At 44.3% G+C, this 26366-nt stretch overlaps 1 protein-coding gene across 6 annotated transcripts in view; it reads right to left on the reverse strand.

Moving 5' to 3' along the window:
- Positions 1-26366, reverse strand: part of LOC122397877 (casein kinase I) — a 73814-nt gene that overhangs the window by 7639 nt on the left and 39809 nt on the right. For 5 of the 6 annotated variants that reach the window (XM_043397339.1, XM_043397336.1, XM_043397335.1 and 2 more), the window contains exons 2-7: positions 4857-4897; positions 4688-4757; positions 4001-4149; positions 2088-2319; positions 969-1288; positions 142-216 (exon numbers count right to left, since the gene is read on the reverse strand). In XM_043397339.1, the coding sequence (XP_043253274.1) occupies positions 142-216; positions 969-1288; positions 2088-2319; positions 4001-4149; positions 4688-4757; positions 4857-4897 (887 nt within the window). The remainder of the gene's footprint in view (positions 1-141; positions 217-968; positions 1289-2087; positions 2320-4000; positions 4150-4687; positions 4758-4856; positions 4898-26366) is intronic. The other variant, XM_043397340.1, reaches the window with a different exon arrangement.

Here is a 26366-nt window from a genome sequence, read left to right on the forward strand (position 1 = left end):
AACTATATACCCGGTGCAGCAGCCTCATCCTGGTTTTTTAATTTTTTTTTTACTATTAACAGAAAGTCTTTTTAACAGAGAGTAGCATCGATAGGAATTCTCTTGGACGCGCGTGTCAGAGGCCCGCGTAATGTCACCCACCTCGTCGGACTTGGTCTTCCCAATGTGAGAGGGAGGAGCCATCCTCAGAGCTTTAAGTTGTTCGAAGTTTTCTGGCTACAGATACAGTGTGGGGGCAGCATGCAAACGTTAAAAGTTAGTGAAATACCGTGTTACCAGAGTGACGACGTTGATGGTACATTCAGGGCGACTTACTTACCCCGAAGAGACGATACCTCGGAGTTTCAACTACAAACAAACTATTGCGCACGTCTGGGTGGTCCTTATCCATCGTTGGTCGTTACTTTCTTGGCAAACTTTTTGGTCTCACTACCGCGAGAACGGTTACAATACATACAAACGTTATCATCTACGATTCTGAATCTCTGAGCACAGTCCAACAGCCATTGGCTAGCAAATAAAATTAATTTTATATTTTAGAATTTATTAAGTATCGTATTTAATATTAAAGGTAGAGGAAAGGTACGTTTGTTCTGTATTAGAACCACGAGGGATCGTGAGACCAAATGAACAGAAACAAGGACCACCCTAACGTGCGATCGTCAAAAACGCGTAATCCGAAAGACAATCTCGTTGGTAAATATCTTTTAATTTTCATGATCCAACACAACGGTCTCCAACATCGTCGTACACTGCGTTCGCTCGCGAACGTGAACGTTAAACTCGATCGAGAAGGAAACCTCCGACGAAGACGGTTTTCGATATCGACTCTTGCGATACGTGCGATTCGTCCCTGACCATCGACAATTCTCCTACAATTTTCTCTCTTCGGTTCTCTTGCATGCATTGCGCAGAAATAAAAAAGAACGTGATCTAACGGTCGATCACTTCAACAATGGATCACACACCATCGTCTTCCCGGTCCAGTCGAACTCGTCGTCGTTGACGAAACCGCGCTTCTCGGCTAGATCGCTGAACAGCTTCCGCATGTATTCGTAGTCGGGCATCTCGAAGAAGTCCAGTTTGCGTACGTATCGCAGATACGTGGCCATTTCCTCGGGATGCCCGTCGCATAGAACGTCGATCGGCGTGTTCCGCTTCGTGTCGCCGATCTTTTGATATCGTTCCTTCAGCGTGTTCGCCTTCAGACCTTGCCACGGCAGGCTGCCGCGCAGGAAGTACATGAACATGTGCCCCAACGCTTCCAGATCGTCTCTTCTGCTCTGCTCTGTTTGCCGAGAAAAAACAGTTTTTCGCGTTGTTCACGGACTCGTTTCAAACGTGACCCTCCCCCGTTCCCACGCCGTGCAACGCGCTGCCCAGAACGCATCTCTCGTCACCGTTAAACCCTAACTCGGTGCTACGCTATCCTTGCCAACGAACGAGCAACTCCTTTGTCTCCTGTCTCGACAATTTCTCAAAAAAAAAAGGTTCGCCCTCGGACGATCGAGAAAGAAGATTCTCGACGAGAACGATGCCTCGAGTGCGTTCCGCACAGCGCGTTTGCACGATCGTTTACGCGGCTTCGACGCAGACCGCGGTTTTTCCCGTGAAATATTTACGCCACCGATCGAACAACGTTAACAGAGACGGTTTAATAGAATCCGGTTGCCGTTTCTCGTTTTTCATCGTGGACGCAACAATTTGCTCGCGATTGAATTACGGACCGGAAACTCTAGCCGGCCAGTGCACCGCGGACGACAGACGCCACGGATTTAACATCGCGATTTGCTCAAGGGGTCTGTCCAGTTTGAAAAAAATAATAATATTAATATTTATAAAACAAAGGCTCCACCGTGGTGTTGCTTCGATCAAAATTAATTATTCATGCTCGAGAAAATTCACGCAACTTCCGGATCGATGCGTCCGATAGTTTCTTGAAGGGAAATGTAAATTTTTCTCGAGTTTCGAACCGGACGAACCCCTTAAAAGTTTCTTGGACGTATTTGAAAATGTCTGCAGACGGTCTGGCGTGACGTTACTTATATTCTGACGCTGTAATTTGAACTCGACGCGATGCAAGTTACCTTTTCCCAGGTGCGTGTTGATGCTCATATAACGCGCCGTGCCCGTCAGGCTTTTGTGTTCTCGATAAGGTATATGCTTGTTCGTCTCCTGGCATACGTATTCTTTAGCCAGTCCGAAGTCGATGATGTGTATAACCTCTCGTTTGTTTGTGCATCGTCCTATCAGGAAGTTTTCCGGCTTGATGTCGCGGTAGATCAAATGTCGACTGTGCACGTATTCTATCCTATGGAGCTGCGGAAAGAAGATCCAATTTAGTAAAACGTTCCAATTCGACCCGACGAGAAGACTAAAGTTAGTCTCCTTTCGGTCGAATTTCCACGAAATGTTTCCGCTAAGCACAAATTTCAACGAATAAAAATTTCAGACTCTTCACATTAAATTTGACATTTAAATTAACCTACATATTTATATACCGAGTATCGCGAGTCAATGGTAAAAATAAAGTAGTCACTTCGAATGAAATTGATAGCCTGAAAATATAACAAAATATATCACGAGGCGAGAGTAGAGCAAGAAGAACCAGTTATATAAAAATATAAAAATATGATTTATCGATTAAACAAGGTCACACGACGCGCTAGCAGTCTTCCTACCGCCCTTCCCACCAGTTTCCGTTTAACCAGCAAAATATAACTTTTACCGATCATAATAATTCCGCTCCCATTCATGCAAATTCGATCAAAAGTTTTTCAATATTTCATATTAATTTCCAGTCACGCTACACGCTTGATAACTGATATTACAACGAAGCTTTTCCAAGGTATTTCTTTCCTGTTTGGCGCGGCCACGTAACATATAACGGGTGAGCGTTGTACCTTCGCGATAGGCGAGAAAGATTTTTAATTAAACTTACGAGTAACTTTCTAAAAACAGAAAACGATTTCTGTTTCACCATTCTTCGACGCCGTTTCTTCCTGTACTTTTAAACAAAATTGTCTATCTTTTCTTGCAGTGACTAAATCAATATATCGATCATTACATTTTCATGTAATTATAAAACTAAAATATTTAAAATATTTAAAAGCTTGCAACTTGCGATTCGTCGCATGTAGCGGTAGAAGATTTTCTCAAGCTCATTTTTTTAATGAGATTGTAAGGCCATCGCATTGTTTCTACCCCCAGGCGACATCGCCTCTAAGGAATTATTAGATTCGACACAACCTTCTCATCTTTTTCAAACGATAGAAGATCAGATACTCGAGGACTCTTCTTGACCCGAGTATATTTGATCGCAAAGACGTTTTCTCTTGGGTCTTTCTTTCCGAATAAAGTCTATTATTTGCTCGACTCTCCCTGGGACGAGACCCTTATTTAAATGAGTACAATGTCAACCTTTTCCTACGCCGTACAGCACATTCTATTAACTTTGACATTTCGAATAGAACTAAGGAAGGTCTAAACAATTTGTTGGGCTATCGCTTTCAAGAACAACCTTGTAGTTATTTGGAGGAACATCTAACACTGTTTTTCTAGCTTTTACATAATAATTTAAATATTATTTTTTAACGAAGCTATCTATTCGATAATTTCTGCAATATACACTCGTTGAATAAAGTATTAAATTAAACGAAACTTGTTAAAATTGAATTTTCCCGCATGACGAATCAACCGTTGCACTTTCGAACGCGAAAATTCAGTGATATCGGAACGTTGAAAACGCGCACGGTAAACGGCGCCATTTTAGTAATCATGTACATGGGTTTATCAACGCGATTCCAATTTATATGGCGGTCCAAATATAGCGACCCTATCTCGTAATTATGAACGAAATACATTTGCTCCCGAATCGGCAAGTTCGAACGAATATTCGAGCTTTCCTCTGGGATCGAAACGCCAAACGATTCGATCAAAATACAATCCGTGTAGTTGGCTATCCGGCGTACGTTAAAACGGACAGATTAATTTCACTTACAAGTTGTGTGGCGATGTTCAGAACCGTCTTCAGGGTAAACCTCCTTCCGCAGAGGTCGAAAAGGTCCTCCAGACTTGGTCCGAGAAGCTCCATCACCATCGCGTTGTACTTCCCGCACGGGCCGAAGTAATACACTTCCGGTATACCCTCTATTTGCATAGTACGTAACGCATAAGACAAAGCGTGGAATCGTAATCGGTACGGTGCACCACGCTCATTGAAAACGCTACGACGCGTGTTTAGTCTGGTCGGAACCCGTTGCATATTTACACCACGGATAGGCACTGTTCGATAATTAAAGAGAATTCGAAATTGGATCGTGGGGATTCTTTCTTGCGAGGCAAAATTGTTAAATTTATTAGGTAACGTGTAATTTTATTCTATATTTCACTCCGTGGACTGCCTTTAAGAAGCATGTTCGTTGCACGTAGATAAAATATTCTGTTTTGGAGCGAGAGCGTATTTTATACTTTTCAAAATTTTCTGCAACCCCGAAGAATTTCAACGTCGACGCCCGAGGGGTCGCGACCCATAGCTAAAGAAGCTCTGGACTAGAATAAACACGCGTCGGGGCATGAAATCGTCTGCGTAAAATCTCTCGTATCTTGACAGCGACACGCTCGGTGGTGTGTTTGCGAATTTTTCATAATACTTTGGATATTAATTATACGAAACGTGGACACTCACCATGTGTACCTAAACATTTGTAAAACCTATATTCTAAATGAAGCTGTGGTGCCTTCGACCTCATCAGTTCCTGCGAAGAATAGAAAAGAGAGACGTTGGAACACGAATATATAATTTAATTTCATTTCGTATTTTTGTACGTTAAGAAAAAAAACTGTAGGAAACTTACCATTTTAATTGCTACATGCTGGTTGTTGTAGACATTTTTCCCTGAAACAGAATGAAAGGCAAAAGGTCAATACACGTTCCATGATCGCGGCAATTACGTATGTCGCGCGCCGACAGGCTTATTAATACTTTTTTTACACGCCCCGCGAACGGTAATGGTATCTAATGTGTTCCGTATACGAGGCGAGCGTAAATATTTAATTATACTCGTCGCAACTGTTTTACGCAATCGCGGATATCAGTACGGGTGTGTCTCGATCTATCTATTAGTATTGCAGTTTCCTCGATCGAAACATTAATAAACTCGTGCGCTCGGAACGCCGCAATTACGTCACTATCTCTATCGACGAGCGTAATTACGTACGAGAAAGGTAGGGGGAAAAAAAAGAAGTGTTCGACTCTTATTAGCCTTTACGAACGATCGAATATTAACGTCTTCGACCCCCAGATTTGAATCCTCGCGACTCGTAAAGGTTATCCGAGAACAACGTTAGATTAAAAAACCAATTAATAAACTATTACTTTCGCTCGGAGGAAATACTTTTTAATTTATTCCATCGAGACTAAACGTGTCGTGAATTTTTCTACAATCGTGGAACTACTTATGAATAGTTTTGCAGACTCGTCGCGTGTTTCTTAAAAATTATAATTCCCCTCCCGCGAGAGCACCAAGCAGATCGAAAACGTTTAATCGCAATGAGCTTGTTAGGAGCACGGCAACAATTCTATATCCAGAGGTAACTTCCTCCGTTGATTGCACTTGGCGCGAGAAATTGGATTGCCTAGATTTGTGGGCTAACAGACGCGGTGGCTGCGGTGTTATGGTTATCGGCTATTAATTCCCAGACAGCCCCCCTTCCCCCCCGGATTTTAAATGTAGCAACGATTCCATATCTACGGTAGAGACTACGGGACTTCTCATTCCAGATCAGATTTCCATTCTTTCACCGACGACAAAAGTCAACGCGGGCTTTCGTGACGCGAATATCGCAACGTTCGCCAGCGAGTTGTTCGTTCGTGGCCGGAGAGGCTCTCAAAAAGGAAAGTGTTTTCGGTACCCATTCGATGGCGCGGTGAAACTCCGTCGTTAATTAGATAATTGTATAAACGACGCTGACGTAGGGTGCGTTTGTCGTCACGCCACCGCGTCACGGCGAAAACTTCCTTTTGCTAAAGCACCACCGCTCACGAACTCCGCCTCGCGAATTTAAACGTCGTTCGACGTGCTCGCGAACTATAGTTCCAAACATATATTTTCATACCTTGTCTCGACAAATTCAACTGAGAAACTCAGGAGTTCCGAACTATGGTGTGCTCGGTCTGTTTCGTTAGGGGATTGTTAGATTAATCCGAGAGTTAAAAAGTTGTATTTGTACCTGGAATCTCTTTGTTGCTAGTACCTAAATGTAACGTGATCAGGTGTCTTTCAGTTTGTCCGCGATAAATGGCTGGACCAAAGGAGTAAGTGTGTGTTGGGCTAGGTTAATTCTGTTCGTCTCAAGAATATGGTTTTCTTTGTCATTTTTCGTATTTCGAAAAATCGGTGGCCTCGAGCGGGTTGATCAACTGGTCCCCAGGGACGGGGATCCGCGAGCAACGGGTAAATAGAGCTGTTTATCTTTGGTTCGTTGTTGGAAGTTTTTATCCAGATAAGAATTTCGCCCGCGTCCGTAATGGAGTCCCTGAGAGGCTTCGCCTCGGTGTGGTAAAGGTTAAGGACAACTGGAATCGCGGTCTTGAATCGCTTGGATCGCGAATCCATCAAGCTGGGAATGTAATTGACGAGTGCGCCACGTCGATGAATCAGTGCCGGATCTCACGTGCCGCGTCCGACGAGCATAATGCGTGCGCGTGTACGCGGACGAACGGTAGTCGTGTGGTTCGTGGCGTGCAACACGTGACGTTGTCGCGCGCGTTCGGATACGTGCAACTGGAATCGAATACGATCGATCGATCGAAAATCCGTACAGTTCCGCTGAATCGCGGGACGTTATCTCGAGAATCGTCTAGACACTGCTAAAAATTGCCAGGGAAAAATATTAAGTAATTAGAAACGTTGCAAATATGGTAATTTATTTTACAAAGTCTTTCTCCGAACTCTGTCCGTAAATCTCGCAAGGTTTTACTGTTTTTCGAGAGTTTCTTCTCCGATAGAGTATAAAAGACGAGTTGCCCGGGTCAAGTTCCGACGACGCGGAAACAGAGAAAAAGGCGGCGTCCGCGGCGATCCTTTTCCACTCGGAACGGCTACGCGCTGATCCAATTTCGCTAATTGTAAGCAGACGCCAGACAATGGAAAATATGTCAGCAGGAAGCCGCAAGACCCGCGGAGATTCCTACAGGCTCCGAATGCCGCGGAAAAATTGATCTGCCCTCGAAAATGGGTCGACTCCCGCTTGCCTACACCGACGAATTCCGTGGAACTTGTACCACGGAAACGCGGCTAACCTTCGACGAGTTTGTACGACGCGAGGTGCAAAGGAACCGCTGTGGTTCTCGCTGAACAGTTAAGCTTTTTTAGTTTCGAGAGCAACAAGATTTCATCCATCAATTTTTACGTCATGGAGATGAAAATAATTGTTAAAAGAATCAACGATTTTAACTGTGTCTTGGAAAATCTCGAAGAAACTTCGGGGCATCGAATCGAAAGATGTATTGTAATTTAATAATATCGAAAAAATAAAGTTGATATTTGCAATTTCTACGTGCAATTTGGAATTTCTTACGATTCCGTAGACCTCGTCTGCAACATCTTAATCCATCAATGTCGAAGCATTAGTTACGGTGCCATTTTTTTGTCGGATGCTTTGTGTTTCGAAGTTGTAGACCCAACCCTATATATAGATCCTCTAAAACGCTTCGAGCAGCGTGAAATCGACGTTTCATGCACGGGGGCGCAAGAGGAAATTCGAAACGGGATGCAAGGATCGTAAGGACGAGCGGGAAAAACTTGAGACGCTTTTTCCGCTACGTGTGGGACGCGCGAACGTCTCAAAACTCGACGGCCGACGTCCGATGGTAGCTGGGCGTCACTTTCTCCCGCTTTCGAGCTTACACGCGATCGACGCCAATTACATAAAGCAGAAATTACGAAACGATCGCCGATTCCGGGTTGTTTTTCACACGGTTTGCAGGATCGGTGATGCGTGGCGCGCGAAACTCGATTAAAATTCGATCGACGATCGGCCATTGAACGGGGATTCCCACCGGAGAAGGTGCTCGATTAAGTCTGAATGATTTCCTCGCGTGAAAGTCGAAAAGTTTTGTCATCTAGAGCTTAACGTCGGTGGTCATTTTCCAGAAATATTTTGAAGGATCCGTGCACCCGAAGAGTCAAATAGAAACATCGATTTTTGCTTTGGAACTGCGAATTAATTTTAAGATCGACGATCTTCCAATGAACACTGATCTAGGCCAGGGAAAACCTGTAATCTTTCCACGCATTCTGTCGATCGCGTATCTCGAATTAAAAACGAACTTTTTAAATTTATTAGTTTTGATAATTGCATCGATCGGAATGAACATCGCGTAAATGGTGGTTAATGCCTGTATACAAAAAGAGCGGACAGGTTCCGTAACGCTCAATTAACACGTTAACTGTCGAGCCAATTACATAAAACTTTCCCTCGGACAGATCTAAACTTATTTATAATTTATATTTAACCCAATGCCATTGCTTTGACGAATTTGGCTGAAACTTACAATTAACAACGTAAATAATCAAGGTAAATACCCATCGCATCAAGCGTTAATTATGAAACGATTACACTTTTGAATATGGTCGAGTAAATAATTTTATAAAGCCAGTGATACCTGAAGCGGCGGTGATTAATTGATTAGCGATTATGACCGCCATAATTATTTCAATTAATCAATAACAAAAACAATCACAAAGTAATTAATTACTGTCCAATTTTGATATTAATCATACGCGCATGACGTTGTCACTTAATATGTTAAATAATTTGCGGCTTGCATAGCAAAGGAAGCGAATATATTATCTCCTTTTAGAAAATCATTGATTTATTTTCGTGGCTGGGTTTTCTAATATAATTATTAAACGACCGCTTATTTTTCTAACGCGTTCGTCCATCGATGCGTTCGATCAAAATACCCGGTTATTCTCTGTTATCGTTCAAACTTTTATCCTCAATTAAGGAGTTCGTTCAACGAAACGTGCTTCGTCACCTACTTTCTTAGCGCTTTCCCCGAGCGTCCACTAAAACAAAAAGTGTCAACTCCTATAACTTGCACTTCTTTAATATGTCAACTCCCGAAGCAATTTTTAGGGTCGAGGAAAGTTGTACAATATTTCTTTTATAGCATTTTTATGCGATCTTAACCGCGTCGGAAAATAAACGAGAAACCACTTTCCAGTTCAGCAATTTGGCACTGCAATTGCAGGTTTCCTAGAAAAAGAGCCTTACAGATATCCCACCGCTGGTACATCTAAATAGAATTTTACCTGGTCACTTTTTTAAGGGGTTTTTAAAGTCGTCGATATTTTTTTCTTCGCTTCAAAAATAAAAATTACACGTGAAATTTATTCCTATCGGAATCACAAGCCTTGGAAGCAGCGGATAAAAACTTGCGAATGTAAGTAAACATGTTTGCTATCTCAAAAGTATCTTTAGAAGAGCAATTTGTCGGTTTAATGGTCTTCTAGAACATGTTTACTTACGTTCGGAGGTTCTTCACCGTCTCTCAATGGAAACAAATCTCACGTTTAATTTTAATTTTAATTTTAATTTTAGGCGTCGTGCAAGCAGACAAACTGTACGTGCAAAAATTGCATACGAAACATTTGTTGCATCGTCTGATGGGGATATTTGGATAGCTTCAAATGGACCACCCTTATATCTCACCCTGCTCTACGAAATATCTTTGAAATCGTTGCACAACGCTTCCTTTTGAAACAGTTCTGCCTTCTTCCCCGATATCTGCTCGAAACGAGCCGTTCAACATTGTGCATCGACGACCACGGAGGATGTCGTTATTTTCTCAAAAATATTCCACGCCCCGATCTTCCCCGGGATAAAACGCAAAGAACGAAAGACGTATCTAGGTTGTATCTTTTAAACGCGGTCGCATCGATCGCTCGACATCAACGGAGATATTCCGCGCTAAGGTAGAGGTCGTTTAATTATATTTACACGGCTTGTAAAATGAATTTAACGCGACAGACGAGATGCGAATGCAATAAATCGTCCCCACCGGTCGACCGTTCGATCGAACGAAACGATATTACGAGTCCGAAACGACACGATGGGACGCATGAAATAATAATTATTACATCAGATTTTATCAAAATCACATACGTCAATGTTGCGCTGAACACGTAATCCGAAACGATAATAATATTAATATTTAAGATATCGCGACTATTAATATCTGGGCGAGACCTCGTTTCCTTTGCAGGGCGATTAATCATTCTAGAATTGTTCTACAACAACAAACTTGGTATCGTTGAAACTAATACCAGAGAAGTTTAGATTAAAATTGTGGATCTATTTCGAACCACGAAGACAGATCCGTGATCGCGCGACGTCGAAAACTGACTACCTGCCGGGATTTAATATTTGCCTTTTCGCCCCGTGGCATTTCGTTAATCAAACACCGAAAAACGGATATTCGAGAGACGGCGGAGAACCGGTCGGAAAAATATTTACACGCGCCTTCCTGTTGTCGGTGTTCAGGCAAACGGTACGATCGCGACTTAATTAACAGGTGTACCAGCAGCGGGTGGAAACGCCAACAGCAAATAATCCGTGTTAACAATACGAATCGTCAGACGTTGCTCCATTCAGGCAAGTATTTCGAGAGACATTTCGCGCCCGCACCCTGGAATCATGGTCGAACGGAATAATGCCCGTGAGCTGCTTTTGTGCCTAACGTTTTAAGCGAGCGGGAACAACATTTTCATCCACGGACACCCTCTGTTCCCGCGGAGTTTGCCATCCACGACAAAAGCGATTCTGGAAACCGTTACACGCCTCGCTTCTATATCGGAATTGCCACTCGCTGGTGGATTCGTTCGGTGTGTGCTTGACGTCTTTGGCCTAGTCCAGGCCAGCGTATACAGTGGTGCCCTTTGTAACGCGCGAGGGACCGATAATTAGAGCCAGAGTTAAGTGTACACGGTTGATAATTAGAGTTCGAGCGAGCCCATTACGCGGTGCGTCTCGAGTTGTAGAAATTGCATTCGAGCTTCGCGGTTCGCGATCCCGGGAAACGAAATTGCGATCCGATAAGAACGATTTCGAATAACCCATCGACGAGATATCTAGACACCGTTGACAGCGCGTCCGTTGCATTTCGGTGCATTCATTCCGCCAACCGTGTTGCAAATTGAAAGTTTTTCCCCGGTTATCTCGACACAGAGGCCAAAAAGAAACTCTTTTACGGCGTGTTTTTAATAGAATTAAATTGATTACGAATCTCGGTTAAAGGGGTATTGAAATTGATGCGAAACTGCTTGCTAAATTAAATTTGTTTACGAATAACTACGGAGCTACGGTCACCGAGCAAAGTTCTAACGACGTTTTGAAACATCATTGTAATATTCATAATTGCATGTATATTGATACGGATGATTCCCGTTCGCCGAAATGAATAAATAAATCGATCGATATTCCACACAGTGGTCCCGAAACTCTATAAATTATAATTTTCGTACGTTTTCGCGATGTTCGAGCAGTTCGAGCAACGTTGCGTCATACAGCATTGTCGACGATGGTACCTTGTCGGCTAAATGAAAAGATAAAGCAGTAGGTTGATTTATCACGTACCAACGACGTACGAGTACGTCCTTTGCAAATGGACGTTGTCCGTATTCATCCGTATCTTGTCTAATTTCCCCCGACTCCGTTATTTTCCCTGGTCGTACAATTTTTTTAGGAATATGCAACTCGCATATTAAATTGAAAAAACTGTCATTCACTGTGGCCCAGTTTTACGTATCAACGCGTCGACTGTCGTGGCGGATATTGGCGATGACACGCGGAAAAACTGAAGTTGCAATCAAAGTGTTAACAACTCTGTACTGCAAAATGGTCAATATAATAAAAACATAATAGCGATTGGAGTTAATACTCCGATTGATACGTTGGAAATTGTTTTATATTAAAATTCGTTCCTCGGTCCGAATGAATCGATCGGTAAAAGCGACTAAATCTAATTGAAATTTAATCATAGATATGTACCATTTGTTCTTCATTTGTCGAATTACTGTATTTTGGATCGAGACAAAAGGAAACTCTTGGAGCTCCGTGTCCGCGTAATTGCGTAAGTGGTTTTGAGACTCGTGGAGTACGAAAGTTTCGCGCGAAACTTCGGGAACGTTCCCGCGGTGGGCTTCGCGTGTCCTTGATAGCGTCGAATTTATTTGTTTCTAACATTCCGAACTATTTTCACGGGTGTTTCCGAGGTCTGCGCACGTGGAACTCCGTGGCATTCCCCGCATACCGGACACGTGAGTTCTGACGAACTGTGCGACAAACTGGACCACCAGACGAACGAACTGAATCGAAATGAATTTTGGGCGAAAAATGGCGTTGATGATTTCACTTCCAACGGTGTTCGAAAAGCGAAATAACGACGGTTTGGTCGTAACAGAGTTTCACCCGCGATCGCAGTCGCAACATTTAATAAATCGAACGTAAAAACACGTGAAAATACATTGGCGTTTCCCCGCAGCCTGTTGATCACACCGAACCGCGGAATAACAATGTCGGAGTAAATTATTTTACAAGCACCGCGAGGGTGAAATTTTCACGATATTTTCCGCCAATATTTGAACGGTTAAATGTTTTGTTTATTACGACCGACGCAATCAAGTCGAACTTCAGTTAATATAGGACCATTACGCGCGAAATCGGAAATATTCGGATTATATCGAAACTTGAATACGTTCTATATCTTGAAAGGATTAATTTAAGAGAATTATAACCGTTTCATTAACAATGAAAAACAAACTTTTTATTTCGTTCTGTTTTCCCGATGGCGGCTCGTGTAAAATTCAATACAATAATTCCTCGATTTATCAGTCATTTTCCAAGGGGTTTGTGCAAACAAAGCGCTCGTCGATGAAACAAAAATGCTGATGCGAATTTAAAATCGTATTTCGAAATCGCTGATAATTAAAAACGTGATTTAATCAATTTCGTATTCCCCCGGTTTTGCAGCGATAACTCGAGCACGGAAGGATCGAATGCTACCGAACATTCTTCGGGAACTGTACTTGCCAAGAAGGGAAATAAAATGAATCGAAACAAAAGAAAACACACGCAAGATATTAATAAAAGTTTTAACGATGGAATTTTATCTCGCGGAGAGGAATTACTGTAACGACCATCGACCGGTAGTTGGCTCATCTGCGTTCACCTGCCATGTCGAAATCCCTGTTCAGCCGTGCATTCGATCGGCAATATAACTCGCGAAACTGGCGAACATAAATTTCATCGGACTACGATCCCAATTAATTCCCTCCTCGGGGAACGGTTCCGCCGGCGCCTAAGGTGGGAGCGGAACAAAGTTCGCGAAGATAACGCTCGATGGTCCCGTTATTAACATCGCCGGTGCTCGAATGTACCAGCGCGAACGAAACGAAAGTGAATGCGTCACCGGAAGTCGAAACCCTGGACGTCGGCCAAAAAATCGCGAATAAGATATTTCCTACAAACGATGTCGTTCTTCAACGCCTGCCGCTGCCGCGTCGAGTGGGGGGACGGCGGGCTCGTTGCGCGGCGAGTAATGAAAAAAATTCTAGAGTGGAAAAAGACGAAGAACCGGAGGATATTAAAGTCAAAAGCGACAGGGCACGGCCATCCTGTTTCATCGGCATCGAAAGATGCTCCGGTTCCATAAATCGGCCACGCTCCTTTGAAGCAACGCTTTCGATTTGGAAGCCTCTTCTAAAAATGTCCTCGTCGTCTGTTTAAATTATACGACGGATAGAGAATATTTCAAAATTTCTATGCTGGAAAAGTGCGAAAAATCTGTTCGACAGGAGCGCTCGAACGGAAATACAGGCAAATAAATATTACGAAAATATATTTTGCGGCTTTGGTGTCGCTGAACAAACCCCGAAAATATCGAGAATTCGAAAGGAAAACAGAACTATAAAAATACCTATCCTCGGAGCTTTATTTATTCGTACGATAGATCCACGCTATTTTATGGTCAAATATATCGGTTGCCTTTCGACGCGCGTTAATGGTACATTTATTCCCCGTTCTAAAAACTCATTCTGTTCGAAAGAGAAGTTAATCCAACGGCTTGCAAATTTTAATATTTAATATACTTTTGTAGAAAGGGCTGATCGTGCTTCAAGTTTTAACCCTTTGCACCCCTAAAGCCAGCTGCCCCGCCCAGGTACTTGGAAGCGTTCTACGTCTGCAGCCACCCTTATTTCCCACGTTTCATCATTTCAAAATTTCTAGATTTCCTCGTGGTCGTTTAGAAATCTAAACAAAACGGATAGCTTAATTGCTAGGGGGGCAAAGGTAGACGGAGTCGGTGAAAACCGAGCCGAAAGACGGATGTGCCAACGCGTCAGCGCGTTAGAGGCTCTAGCACGCGAATATCTGGAACATCGTCGAGGCAAACGTTGAGGCAAACTTTCGTTTCGTAATTCCGCATTCACAATGGAAGGCCATCGCGAGGTCAACGATATGCACCGCGCGAGAGGATAATTCAGGATATTGGGGAAGGCTGTGCGCTAGGTGGGCAAAGGTATTTCGAGGGCGTAGGACGCGTGACTCGGTCGGCCAGTCGAACAAACTGCAGTCCGCGGGCCGGCGTTTATATTTCCCTCGAAAGATTGTATCGATCGTAACTCTTCCGCTCGCGTGGATCTCCATCAGCGTACGAAATATCGTACGGTTCTATCACGCGACCGCCGCGCCAGTAATCGTGTGTGTAATTCCGTGTAATTTCCTCGTGGCGATTACCAATATTCCATTCCGCTGGCAGCGTTATTGGAAAAGCATATTGAATCTCGCGGAAGTATTATCATCCACGATTCCACCACTTTTTTCTCCCCCGCTTGCCCGTGCCGCGGAACGTGTCGCTTTAAATGTTTCCCTCTGTCGCGACGAAAAAAAATAAAATACATCTGACACGAATATTTATCGTTGCACGTTTTCGAGTATAATCGTCGAATCGCTTTACTCGTTCGCGAATTCTCGAATTTCGTCGCTATCCATCGGTGAACGAAAAATGGAACCCTCGCGAAACGCAATTTCCAGCGAGAGAACCTGGTACGGGGCGAAAAATAAATAACACTCTGGAAAAGAAGAATTTTTCTTTGCAAATTGGTAGAGCTAAATCATGTGCACCGAAAGGGTTGTAGCAAATACGGTAAACGAAATAATCTACGACAGGACTTTAATCTCTTCGATACCGCGAGCAAGTGTCAATGCACCGCAATTACGCGAAACTGAAGCCACGATTCGTCGAAAGTACGATCGCCCACCACTCGAAAGCATAAGTGCGCATTCCTGCATTCACTTGTACCGACAGTGGCACAAAAGATACAGCTGAGCAAGCCTGAACCAGATCCACGGATGACTCGGACCTCTTGCGCAGTCGAAGGTCGTTGACTCGCATAAGCAATTAGTCACTGCTTTCGCGTAATTAATGTTGCATTTCGCGTCGGGACGAATTCGAGGCAAGACAATGATTTCCGATACAAACACGCCACGCCCTTGGCTCGGCCAACTATTGTTCTCGGGAGCATCGTCCGTGACTTAAAAGATTGCAACCGTGCAAAAAGTGATAAAAGAAATCGGATTCTTAACGCGATAAAATCTGTATCGGAAGCTACGTTTCACGGCGACGCCAGCGACGCCGGGGTCCGTGCTTCCCGACGATTGAAAGAGACGACTCCTAACGCGATGGCTGGCTCGCGAACGGGTACAGTAACCGTTTGGAAGTATTCAAATTCTACTACCTGAGCCCGGTGCAAACGGGCAACCTTTTCGTGTATCGCTTTCAGCTTCGAGAAAAGGAAGATATCGCCGGGAACGATGTCTGGGGGTTAGGCGAACGAATACGAGGCGTAGCTATACAAAATACTCCATTCCTAGTCTCCAATTTAGCATACTAGGCCTTCGGGAACTAGAATAGCAATTTATCGGATCCTCTGTAATCTCACGATCTTCCGTCAAATACGGTATTTTTCGAATAACCGAGCAAAATTGGGAACGCGAGATTTCAGTTATTCGGGTTTGTTCTCGTTTTCGCTGCGAGCATGACCTTTCGTATCTCGGCCCCGAGACCCAGCCAGGCGTGAACTTCCCCGCGAGGAAACCGATTGCGTTTTCTCTATTGGGACAATTTTTCTCTTCGAACATACCTTCGTACCTGTGCATCTGTCTATTAACTGTCAAATTAAACCTATGAAGTTTTCATGTTATAACTAAAACTTGCAGTTATTTTTATTAGTCTCTAAACAATGCAAGAGTACAAGAAGTATACCTTTTCTGCCAGTCCAAACAAATCGAACGTCTCTCGTGAAACTTGGTAGATTCGCAGTTCAAAGAGCAACGTTGGATAACATTGCACGGCCCAGCCACGGAAAAATTACCTTATTTTCCGACTCATCGCTCCGCCGCGAAGCCTAAAAGGGTTGGTGTCCGATTGAAATCCGAGAAGAAACGGCGTTTCGCGCGACGCCAATGTAATGCTTCAATTTAGTCTCGTCACATTCTTGTACGTAAATACTCGGAAATTGCATCTCGACAGGCTATTACAGACTAGCACGTTTCAAAGCGAAGTTTCCGGAAAACTCGCACGCGTCGCATGCGAGGGGAAACCGCGACAAATTGAATCGCGCGTTTCTTACGCGACCCGGGTTAATTAAAGATTGCGACAGAACGCTATCAAATTATCGAATATTTCTTTTCGCTACGATTCGAACAAGTCTCGAAGACGCCTCTAAGCCTTGGGAAACCGGCGTAAGTATATTCTTGGAACCATGGACAAAGAATTTTGCCATGGTTCGACAAATGACCAGGCTCCGCCTTGCGCTCTAGTCCCCGAACCTTCGTCGGTTAACGACCGATCGATCGGTAGAGAATTGGAATAGGAGGTAAATAACAAGACAATCGTAGCACTTTCTTTTGCTCTGATAAACTATTAAACGACACGGGTAAAAAAAAAAAAAAAAAGAATAGTCGGACCTATGCCTATACTTGTCCATTTAAAAATGAATTTTATATTTTAAAGTCAGAGAACTTAAATACTGCGGGAAAAGAAGTATCAATATCGTTGAAACGTTGTGGAGAAATATATACGAGAAGGAAAAGATATGGAAGAACGACTTTGCGCGAGAAGCACAATGGACGTCGCCGGATGTCGTAGACGGAGGCTCCGCGAGAGAAAGTCGTTGCATTTTGCAGGATGGACGGGTGCGTCGAAGGACTATTTTTTGGTCGTCGTAACGTTCCCGCGAGGCACTTTGCGTTGGAATAAAAGGTAGTTACGGGCGTAGCAAATCCCGTCGGCAGGCGTTATTCGATTCGCATCGAAGAAACGACCGATCGTGCCTGGCCGCAGAAAGCTACCGGCCAGGGGATTTTATCCGGCCGTATCTCTGGGCGGACACAACCTGTCTTACCGGTGCAAACGAGACTGAACGCGGACAAAAATCGCGACGACAAGCTGGAAGAGAATCGAGCTGACGTTGCACCGGCCCGTACGCGAGTAGGAATATACCCGGACGGAACGGTCGTTCGTCCATATTAAGTATTCGGAGCGACGATCCACTTATTTGCCCGGTTTCGTTGTGAAAACAACATCGTAACGCGCAACAACGACGCGTCGAGATTATATAAAAGAAAAGGATACCCCGAGGGAGGGGAGGTTGGGTGTTCGAGGAAACTAGGTCACCGAGAGAGCCTAATACTCGTCGGTGTACACGCTTCCCCGTTTTAACGGCGTGCAACCGCCTCGTTAAGAAGCGCGCAAGCTCCGGGGGCGTTTCACGCCGCGATAAATCCGTTCCGCGAAACGACAGGATAATTCTCAAACGAGATCGTCCGTCGCGACGCGGGCACGGTGGCCGTGCGATTTCGAATTTCCAGCCCCGACCGTGTTCCAGAAAATCGATAACCGAGGCCCCCCTCTACGCCCCTGACGACGACCACGTCGCGATGCTATTTTAAAGCGCAACACGAAAGCGTAATAATAACGACGGCGCCCCGGTATTGCGGCGACCGATCCGACAGGGGATAATTAAGAGACGCCGAACAACGATATCGAGAAACCGGATGAACGGAGCGGAACGGGCCCGGACAGGACTAGACAGGACTAGACTGGTCCGGACCCAGACGCGAAGGGGGGGGGGCAGAGTAGGCGGTGAAAGGGAAAATTATAGTTTCTATCGTGGCTCTCGGGAGCGGGGCCGTGGCTGGTGATGCACGTGTCGCGGGGATACGTTCGAATTTCCAGCCTGGCGATAACCTCGACGACGGAGGAGAACGATAGCGGGGCAAAGGTAGTAGGCAGTCGACGACTCGAAGTAGGTGGGTAGAGGTTGTAGGTAGAACAGGGAGGCGGCGGCGGCGGCGGCGCTGGATGATAAAAAGTGGGCCGCTGCGCGTGTTCCCCGCGGAGGAAAGGAAAACCGCGTCTCGGTGTCTCCACGTGTTGGCGAGTCGTGCGCGGACACTTTTAACCCTCTAACCTAGTCGGGGCAGGCTGCCTTCTCGCAGACGCCGTCAGCCAACCAGCGTGCCGACCGGTCGACCGAGCAACCGACTCGGCCCGGCCTTCCGACGGCTAGAAAATCGAAGCTGAACGTACGAGCGGAGGCAACATCGCTGCCATCGATCGGGCTACCGAAGCCTATTTCCACCCTCGTCTCCTCTCTTCTTTCGCCCTCCAACCCCAATCCTTACTCCCCCCATCTCCTTCTCGCCTCCTGCCTTCTTTTAATCTCATCCGCCGCGATGTGTACCGCCGCCCCGTTGTTTCTTCGCGCGTCCCTCCTCGCCTATGGATATTTATTGCGGGGGAGCAATTAACCCTCGCGATAACCAACTCTGCAGTCGTTGCGACGCTTCGAAAATAATACAGAACGTCTCAAATTTTGCCAGAACCGAGAATCCCCGTCCGTAGACGGGATCACCGAAAGCCACCCTTAACGCGCTGGGTCTGGAAAGATCCGTCCGAAGAGCGTCGATGACGAGCCCCATGTCTGTATCTCCCTCTTTCTTCCCGTCAACCCCTTCTGACCGCCGCGTCGTCCCATTGTTTTCCGCTTACTCTTTTTTCAAGCTGGCTTTCGCGCTCTCCGTCTCGATGGCCCCTCTGTTTCGAGTCGCCTCTCCATCGAGGCTGCTCCCGCAATAACGACGCACGCGTGCCACTCCATATCGGACGTTGGTCACGCTTCGGTCCGTTGTCTGTGTTTCTCCGATCCGACCGCCTGCTCCACCCGCCCCCTCTTCCAACCTCCGCATCGCTTTTCCGCCGAGCGACGCGCGTGCCGCTTATCCCGACGCGTTTGTAAACCAGCTACGAACCGCGCACCCTCCCAACCCCCGTAAATCGAATTCCCGGTTCGAGTGCCGCCCCGATAACGATTTAATCCACGGCCAATTTTACCAACCAGAGTTTTAGGGCTTTTTACGCTCCATTTCTTTTCTGCCCCCCCCCTCCCCGCCCACCCGCCAGTTGCAGCTTCAAGAAACGAGTGCTCGCAGAGGGTTCGCATTCCTTTCTTCCACCCCTTTCGCGTTCCACTATCGGGTCACGAACCGCAGCTCGACGTTGTTTCGATGAAATTTTATTTTAAACGATTCAACGATGATCGAAAAGTCTGCTTGATTTCTAAATCCCTTACACCGGATGAAAATATAAATAACGCCGTCGCTCGACGGTGCAGCTGGCCCAATTAACCGTCGCGCGATAGAATATGCAGAAATTTATTGCAAGACGCGGCGATACTAAATTAAACGAAAAAGGAAAACGAAGGAACGATTTCGAGGGCGGCGAAGGAATTTTCTTTCCGGCAACGTGTTCGATTTATGGTTCGAACCTGCGATTGATCGAAAAAGGTGTTCTCGATATGGAAAATTTCTAGGGGACATTTTCTAACGCGTTATCAGCCATCGATAGCGATATTCCCCGCGTGTAATCGAAACTGGGAACCGGCAGCACGCAACAACGCGTAGCTCGTTTCAAAATACCAACGAGTTCCTTTTGAAGGAGCGACATTGCGTTCCGTAAGAAACCAACACGACTCCACCCTCGCCTTCACCGAGTTTTTCTCTGATAAACAGGAATTAGCGAGACCTTGCGAGACGCTCCAATTAGATTTCAATTTGCCACGCGTCACTATTCGTCCAAAAACTAAAAGACTCTCAGGGGAATTAATAAGGTGGCTCAAAAATTTGTTAGGTTATTAGGAAGACGAAGAGGCAACTGTGTCCCGTTCCGAGAGACGATCCTGAATTCTAATCGACGCGAAGAAAAGTGTGTGGAAGGTTCGATAATGGGAATATCGCGTCACTAGGTCGTGTCTTCGTTTTCTGGGAAATGTAATAAGGAACAGATACTCTGGGGGGCCCGGAAATTCAAGGACCATCGGATCAATTGCATCGTTCGCAAACGCGAATTGATCCGATGTGACGCAATCTCGACAGAACTATGGAGGGTAATATCGTGTATCTGAAGCTAATCCCTCGACGCGTTTCGTTTATTTTGCACGGTAAATCCGGAAAAATAAATTTCACGGATTAATCCCATTGCAAAGACCGCTGTGTCGTCCGACTGCAAATACACGGAAAATTGAAAAAAAAAAAAAACGAACGAAACGACCGCTCGTATCGAAATTAAAACTGAAATTATTCGCGAAAGTCAATATTCGAATATTTCGTAGCGCTCAAAGGCTACGGATAAACTTCGAATATTTGGAGCGTTCGAATGTTTGTTTTGATGTTTGAATTTTGCGTGGTCCAGGCAATTTTCTATTCTCCGATCACCGTTTATTAAATTCTCGTACGTCTTGAAAGACCCTCGTTCGGCGAATGATTCTATTTCTGGGTAGAAGATCGTAAAAAGGACTAATGAATGTTTTCATAGTACGATAACATTTCAAATACTGTGTTTGATTATCAGTAGTTGCCATTCGCAAAGAGCGCTACATTGTTCTCGTATCACAGCCACGTCCGTCTCGCGATTTGCTAGAATTTACGATATCCAACGCCTGATCGCAGAATTGGCAGCTTTGGAACGTCAAAGCTGCCAATTCTGCTGCATTCGTCGACAGAGGGACGAGAACGCGCGAAATTTGACGATTGATTTACCCGATATGCACAAAGTTGCACGAGTAACGATTTTTCCTCCTATAAAAAAAATTTGCCAGGATAATAAAACGCGCGATACGCTTGAAAATTAATTAATTCATTAAAAGAGGAATTGTTATAACTGGTTCTCCTTTGTTGCACGCACAAGCTACGCTCGTCGTGTTATCGATGCATGGACTGAGCGCAATATTCCCTCATCGGCTCCCTTTTAATAAAATAAAATTAAATAATAATACTTTCTCGTGCACGGTTTCCCACTAGAGAAAATTCATTCGAACAACTTGTCGGATTAATTAGTCATTGAGTTTAGTTTTTCAAAACGGGTATATTAAATTACTAGTATTGTTTGCGCGTCGTTCAACAGAGCATTATCGCGTATTGAAAAATCACTTTACCCAACGTTGGCGTTTCATTTTAATTCAACGGACTGTTGGATACAATTTAATGAATTATCGCGCGAAATTGCGGCCATGAGTTTGCCCCGAGAATTTCCCAACGCGCGTTTAAAACGATAAAAGTATATTATTCAATATATTTTGGCATCCATTCACCAAGGGTTAAAAGCTCATGGGATGTAACCGAGAGTCCATGCATCGATAATACAACGGACACAGCTGCGCATATAGTAAACAGGGGCCCTGCAATTCTCATTTAACAAATTAATTAATTCTCCAACGTATCTTCGATGGTAGAGACGCGACAAACGTAGGAATTTTATTAAATGGTGTGAACCAATTTTGAAGAAAGATATAGAGGTATCGACACAGGGGTTGCTATATTTCATTTTGTCACGTTGAGCAACGGGGATGAGCCAACAGGAATGGATACGGCTTCCATCTAACCCGCAAAATTGACTCGTTCTAGTCTAAATTCAAGCAGGACTCTTGTGCTTCGACGACATTATAAAATCAAATACCACGTCATATCGTCCTAGTTTCCAATTGCCTGAAGACAAAGTACGAGAGTCCGAGAGGTTTGGTCTTTCCGATCGGCCCGGAGCAACCGCCAATGAATGTTTCTCGACGTAATTTTCTCTAGATAAGAGTTTAGCCGATCTCGTGGCGCGACAGGGACTGGAAAGAATTTCGAAAGCGTGGCAACCGACGGAGGACCTTGAGGATCCCTCCGACCGTTACCAGGGACAGCTGTCTGCGTGCAATGCCGCGAACCGGCACAAAGTGCGGCTGATTGACGGTGCACGGAAAGTAAAGCAACAAACGAAGGATGGCAAAGAACGAGGGAGACACGAGGAAGAAACGAGAGACGAAAGAAACGCAGGTGTCACGATTTAGACGTGTCTCCGGTGCACGGCGCACAGCCCGTGTGTTGCACTTTGTGCGTTGCGCTTCTCCTTCCTCCTTCCTCCGTTCTCTCCTCTTGGTCCCTGTCTCTCTTTGTTCTTTTCCCCCCCTGTGTGTGTGTGCCCCGCGCTATTGCTGTTCGCTGATGCCTCACGTTCTAGCATTTCTTCCTACACCGCGTGAAGCCCCGTTCACACGGTATCTCGACCTCCAGGCTTCCCCGGCATCCTTCCGAACCAACTGCCACCGGGTCAGGGATAAAAAGAACGCTTTTCACGATACCCGCGCTCCCAGGTTCGACCGTCTTTGATTTTTAGACGAGTCTGTTGCCGACGCACTCGTGAAACACAATAGGAAAGAACACCGAGGCGAATGCACCGCTAATTGGCCCAGCCACAGGCTTCGGTGCATTATGGATATTATGCAGAACGTTTATGCTGGTCCGAGCTTTTCGCGTGTTACGAGCGAATCGTTGGATATTTTGCACCGAAAGGAATTTTTAGCGAAACGTTATAAAAGGAGAGGAAATTGAAATTATTGAAAATCAGAATGGTATTTAAAGGAATTATCGCTGGATTGGATATATGCACGAAGCACGTCATAATATAAAGGTTGAATGAAAATAAGAATATCAGATCTAGGGAAAATAATAAACGAAGAGAACGATTGACGTCGATGAAAGCAGCCAGTTTAGTTTACGTCAATTCTTCGCTCCAACGATACTTCATAATACGTTTGTTTGTTCTAAATTATAACGATCGACTTTAATCTAGTTTTTTCCTGTCAAATTAAATGTATTAACGTGCTTCCAAGTGTCCGACATAAATTCCTCGGATTTATAAATTATTCCGTAGGATGGTCGATGGATGGAGTAACCATAGTCATATATTATGCATTTTAAGGGACAGAAGACATTTTGCTGGTGCTATTTCTCACATTTTTGGTTATTATCGGTTTATCGACCTCCTTTCCAACCACGAAATTCGTGGACTATCTTTAGACTGATCTTGCTACTAGATTGTTCAATTTTCCCCGATGATAAATTTAATTTTGATTTCATTCGTGATTTCATCCACGAGAATCTCGTTTGATAACTAAATGATATTTATGCATTACATTTCCACTGTTTTCCTCCGCGCAAACATTCAATTTCGTAAATTGAACAAAGAAACAAATTTATCAAAATTTACAACTCGTTTATTTATTCCTGTTTATTCGCGTGTTTAAACTTTCCGGCGACAGTATACAAAATGGGTTGATTAGTTTGATAGATTGAAGCTTCGCTAATTGAAAACGATAGGTCGATCGATCCGGACGAAACTGGCTACACTTACGAGAGACCATTGACACAGGATATGCTACAGATTAAATCTGATACTGGATATACTATGAAACCGATTGAACGTAAATCCGAATTAGGCGTAGATAAATGCGTACCTTGGACGCGGGAAGGTGCAAGTAATTATAGAAACTTCGATGATAATGGTTTATGAAAGACGCTTTGTCTCAGCCCCTGTATATTACGACTACTTAACACCTTATTAACGGTGTCCTAGCATCTAAATAAAAATATCAGATGATTCCCCAAGTTCCTACGATTTGCTATTCTCAAATTGATAACGATAAGATTCGTGACTTAATAGGAAAAAAAACATCTTATCTCTTAATATCCATATTACGTATTGTATTTTATAGAAATACAGTAAAAGAATTTTTTCCCCGAAAGTGCGTAGGATTTCGGGTGTATGTCTATTCACGAGAAATGATTGAAATTGACCCCTGCAACCGAAAATAATTTTTCCAGAACAATTTAAAACTTTTCTTATCGTCAAAAAATTTAGACACCTACCCAGATTAAACACAAAATACAATTTATCTTTCCATTGATAAAGTATAATGCAATCGAAATCTTCTCTGGTGCTTATCACTCGGTATCGAATGAACGATTTAAAAAATTATTTTTAACAATTAAGATTGGGCATATCTTGTTCCTTGTATTTGATAGCTATTCGACTCTGTCAATGAAATAAAATTATCCCTGCTGCAGTCCCAGACGAGAACGATTAGATACGCGGGCAGACTCGAATTCCATTCACCAACTATTAAAATGTTTTCCCCGTTGCATTCACGTTATAATACTATCGCTGAGTTTACGAAGCTTTTCCGATAAAACTAAATTCAAACGTGACCTCATTCGGACTATTTTTAATTGCTCGTAATTGGACATGTTTCAGGAAAGATCATCAACTCGTTAACACGTTCACTACCGCGTGTCGCGTATCAATGACGCGCCGATTCTCGTGACAGCCAACGTCACATACGCGTGACAGCGACGATTGATGATAATATTCGTGCAAACAAATTAAAGGCAGGACCAGCGACCTGATTTTCATTTAAAAATTATCCTCGTTTTGCAGAGAGTATGTGCAAATTGTCATCCGTGTTAAAAAGCATAGAAAGGGTCTTGGCGAGTTCCATTAAACTATCAAAAACAGATCAAAAACCACAACATCGGCCGTGGAACGTCTCGTGTATCTTTTCTATCGTGTTCGTCGGATTCGTCGTCGTTCGACATTAATTAAGACGGCGGCCTAAGTCGCTGTACGCTGATTACTTATCTATTATTCGATTAAAATGTTACTGGTCCCCGAACCGGTTCAAGTCGTAAAACACTAATTACGCGCGGACGAAACCCACACGAACGAACCGATTCGCCCGGCCACGATCACCACGCGTTCAAATTTCTTTCGCACGGATACACGAAGGAAATAAGAATTGTTCAATGATAGGACATTGAACGGTCTCCCGGGCATTCTGAAAGAGATGCCAGAACACGTGTTGGCGAAGCCCCAGAACATCTTAGCGCTGAATCCTTAGGATGTTATAGTTCAATGCGCCTCCGGGCGTCACGACACGGTTCGCGTGAAAACTTGATCGACCATGGCTCGAGACGGGCACAATTCCGCGATCTCTGTCGTGGGTACGGACAGAAAAAGCACAGGATCTTCGGCCCGGATAATAGACTGCTCGAGAGTCCTCCCAGACGATGCAAATTTGAACGATCCTCGCGAAATCTAGAACGCTCCGATAATAGTCCACTCCTTTTTGGAGCAGCGAACATTTTTCACCGATTCGTACGTCCTAACAGCAACTGGGACATTTATTTAACATTTGGGAATTAATAACACAAGATTCGACTTCAACAGTACTTTTGTACGAAGTAAGAGAATTTATTTCTCATTGTTCGCTGGACATTTTTGCAGGCTTGTTAGAGAGATACCTCTGGGCTCCTCGAGGCAAAGCTATTTTTCATACTCCAAGAAAAGGCACGTAAACTACTTATGATAGGGTCTGGTGAAATAAGGAGCCCCGTGTAATAGATCCTCGTTTCTAACCGGTTCTTGAAGTTTTCCCGAATGAAATTTCAGCGAAAACTTTTAGAGCCTTTGTTCCTTGCTTTGTGAGCCGCCTCGAATAATTGGGTAATAGGCAAAGGAGCTTGCGGCACGATGGCGGAACCACGAGCGAGCATTTTGAAGACGGAAGACTGGTGATGAAATCACGAAATTTTGAAAACACGAACGCACGCGGGGAAGCAAAGTTACCTAATAACAAATATTACTATCAACTAAATTGAAGCCTTTACTGCTGGTTCTTAAATACTTAATGTTATTACGGGCTAGAAATTGAGTTAACCAAATACCATTAGAGATCGGATGAAGCGTGTATCTAGCAACATTGTAGAATTTCACAAAGTGGACAATAAATAGGATTAACTCTGACTTGAAAAATACAGGCGGAAAAATTCGAAGAATCGCAACGTCGACGCTTCGATACGTTTTGTCGATAATGAACGTTACGAAATTTGTTTTACGTCGGACTACGGTAACGAGATTT

This window comes from Colletes gigas, unplaced genomic scaffold (genome assembly GCF_013123115.1).
Source record: "Colletes gigas isolate AHSC1104 unplaced genomic scaffold, ASM1312311v1 Colletes_gigas_Sc00010, whole genome shotgun sequence".
Taxonomy (NCBI): domain Eukaryota; kingdom Metazoa; phylum Arthropoda; class Insecta; order Hymenoptera; family Colletidae; genus Colletes; species Colletes gigas.